The 2,384-nt window shown below is 67.6% G+C and overlaps 1 protein-coding gene across 2 annotated transcripts in view; it reads left to right on the top strand.

Annotated features, from left to right (window-relative positions):
* Positions 1 to 296: 296 nt before the first annotated feature.
* Positions 297 to 2,384, top strand: part of ADGRD1 (adhesion G protein-coupled receptor D1) — an 87,090-nt gene continuing 85,002 nt past the window's right edge. For both annotated transcript variants that reach the window (XM_006147339.3, XM_006147337.3), the window contains exons 1-2: positions 297 to 778; positions 860 to 896. In XM_006147339.3, the coding sequence (XP_006147401.1) occupies positions 713 to 778; positions 860 to 896 (103 nt within the window). In that variant the 5' untranslated portion in view covers positions 297 to 712. The remainder of the gene's footprint in view (positions 779 to 859; positions 897 to 2,384) is intronic.

Below are 2,384 nucleotides of genomic sequence, written 5' to 3'. Positions count from 1 at the left end.
GGCGAGGGCGGGTGTGCCGGCTCCTTCTCCCTCCCTGCCCTGCTCACTCTCTCCAGACCAAAGAGGCTCAGACTCAGACCAGAGCAGCCTTAATGGTTCACCCCAGCCCCACGCGCACGGCTGCTCTGCACAGTTCCACAGCTCACTCACCCAACCCAGAGCCTGGCGGGTCACCCTTCTGAACACACGGGTGCTAGGACCCAGGAGGGCGGAGCCGCCGGGATAAGTGGGGGGCAGAACCAAGTTTGAGGAGGACAGCTCCCAACTCAGCCCTCTGCCGCCCAGCCCAGCCCAGAGCCTAGCGCCAGGAGGAGGCCAGGAGCAGGGGCCGGGCAGAGGGCGCAGGACCAGCCTGAGCTGCTGCTCCCGGAGAAACAGCCCTGCTCACTCCCCTGCCAGACAGAGGAGCCCAGACCCCACCCTGGACGGGACACACAGGGCTGAGGGAGGAGGCGGACACGTGGCCAGCAGCCCGGGCGCATCCCGCGGCGTCTCCATCGCTGGGCGGCCTCGTGTTTGTGGAGGAGGAAGAGGCACCTCTCAGCTCTCCAAGAAAGCAGCTTTTCAGACTGCAGGGAAGCAGACCCCACGCTGCCCAGAACGTCCCTCTCCCTCTGCCGAGGACAGGACGTGACAGCCGAGTGACAATTTCTCGCAGCACCTCGGGACTCCCACTCGGACTCGGACACGGACGCCGGGCCTCAGGATAGCCATGAGGGAGCTGCTGGCCTTCTGCTGCTGCTGCTCCTGGCTGCTGGCAGCGTCCTGCGACTCTCAGGTAACGTCCCGCCCCTGCCCCGTGCGGCTGCCCTGGGCTGGAGCCTGCAGCCCGCGACTCACACTGAGGTCTTCTGTGCAGGTGCCTGGAGCCCGCCCCCGGCCGCCGGCCCACCCAGGTAGGAGAGCGTCTGTCTGGTCCTGTTGGCTGCCCCCAGCTCCTCGCCCACGTCCTAGAGGACAGTGTTGGCTTATCTCCGGGCTCCAGCCATGGCCCCGGGGCTCCTGGGCCCCAGGCCTCGCTGTGCCCGCTGGGCTGCCTGCTAGCCTCGGTGTCTGAGCCGGCACAGGACCGTCCGGTGCGGGCAGCCTGCTGCGCTGCGTCCGACCCCTTGGGGTTGCAGAGATGCTCCCTGTGCAGGCCTGTCTGTCCCCTTGCCCTCCTCGTCTGGCTCCATCAGGTTCCCTGGACCTGGTTCCATTCCCAACAGCCCTCCCCAAGGACCTGCCCTCCTCCAGGGCTCGGCTCTGAGGAGGGAAACCTCCCACCTGCAGCTCGCAGCAGCTGGGGCCGCTTTCCCCTGCCAGCTGAGCCCCTGGCCTAGAGGCACCGAGGGGCTTTTCCTGGGAGGGCAGAGAGGCGCACAGCCTTCCGGGACAGGTGCGTGGGCTGAGCCCAGGAGTCTGAGGTGGATGGGGAGGTAGGGCACCCCCACAGCGGGCATCTGCGCTGCCGCTTCCTGTCTGCCCTCGGCTGGAAGCCGCACAGCAGCTGGCAGCGAGAGCCCTACTAGTGCCCAGGTCTTGCTGAGCAGTGCGGCGTGCACCCTGGCCTGCTGGTGAGCAACACCTTGGCTCGGCCCACGCCAGCCAGTCCCGTTCCCATTAATAACGGCTGTTGCGGGCGCCCCCACCTTCAGCCTGTAAGGGTCGCCCAGGACGCGGGGCACACGGGCAGGCTCGGAGCTGGTCCAGGGCGCCCAGACAGCCCCACATTGGTCGGAGCCCAAGCCTCGCAGTGTCCTGGACGTGGAGGGTGGCCCTCCTGCCTGGCGTGACAGGGTCCCGTTCTGGGCCAGCTCAGCCTGCCCAGGTAGAGAGGCGTGGCGGTCCTCTCCCATCACATTTTAAGGTGCTTTTACGCCCTCGGTTTAAAGGGTGTGGACATTCCCTGTGTCCCCTTCCCCAGCCACGTGCAGCAGGACCAACGGCGTCTGCGACTGGGGATTAGTGAGGGGGCCCATGGCCGCATCGGGGAGGCATCTGCCCGAGACTGCCGGCCTGGGGACTCTCCGCAGAGGAGAAAAGCCAGGTGGCAGGAAAGGGGCCCGCTGGCCAGGAGGGGTCCTCAGGCCCCCAGACCACAGTGCTGACCGCGGCCCAGTGGTAGAGTCCTGTGGCATCGCCAAGCTTCACCTCGCTATGGAGTGTCCACACACGTGCACACTGTCTACACGTCCCCACGTGTGCACACATGTCCCCACACACGCACACCACACACACAGCCTTCCCACTGCTGGGCCCGCAGGGAGCCGGGGGCGGGGGGACCTGAGGCCTGTGTAGCTTCCTGGGATGGCGCACTGGCGGTCACGGCTGGGCATGGAGGGGCCATGGCTGGGCATGGGGCGGTCACGGCTGGGCATGGGGCGGCCACGGCTGGGCATGGG

Source organism: Tupaia chinensis, unplaced genomic scaffold, assembly GCF_000334495.1.
Source record: "Tupaia chinensis unplaced genomic scaffold, TupChi_1.0 Scaffold000211_1, whole genome shotgun sequence".
Taxonomy (NCBI): domain Eukaryota; kingdom Metazoa; phylum Chordata; class Mammalia; order Scandentia; family Tupaiidae; genus Tupaia; species Tupaia belangeri.
Note: the sequence above shows the minus strand (reverse complement) of the source record. Positions and strands in the feature narration are given on the sequence as shown.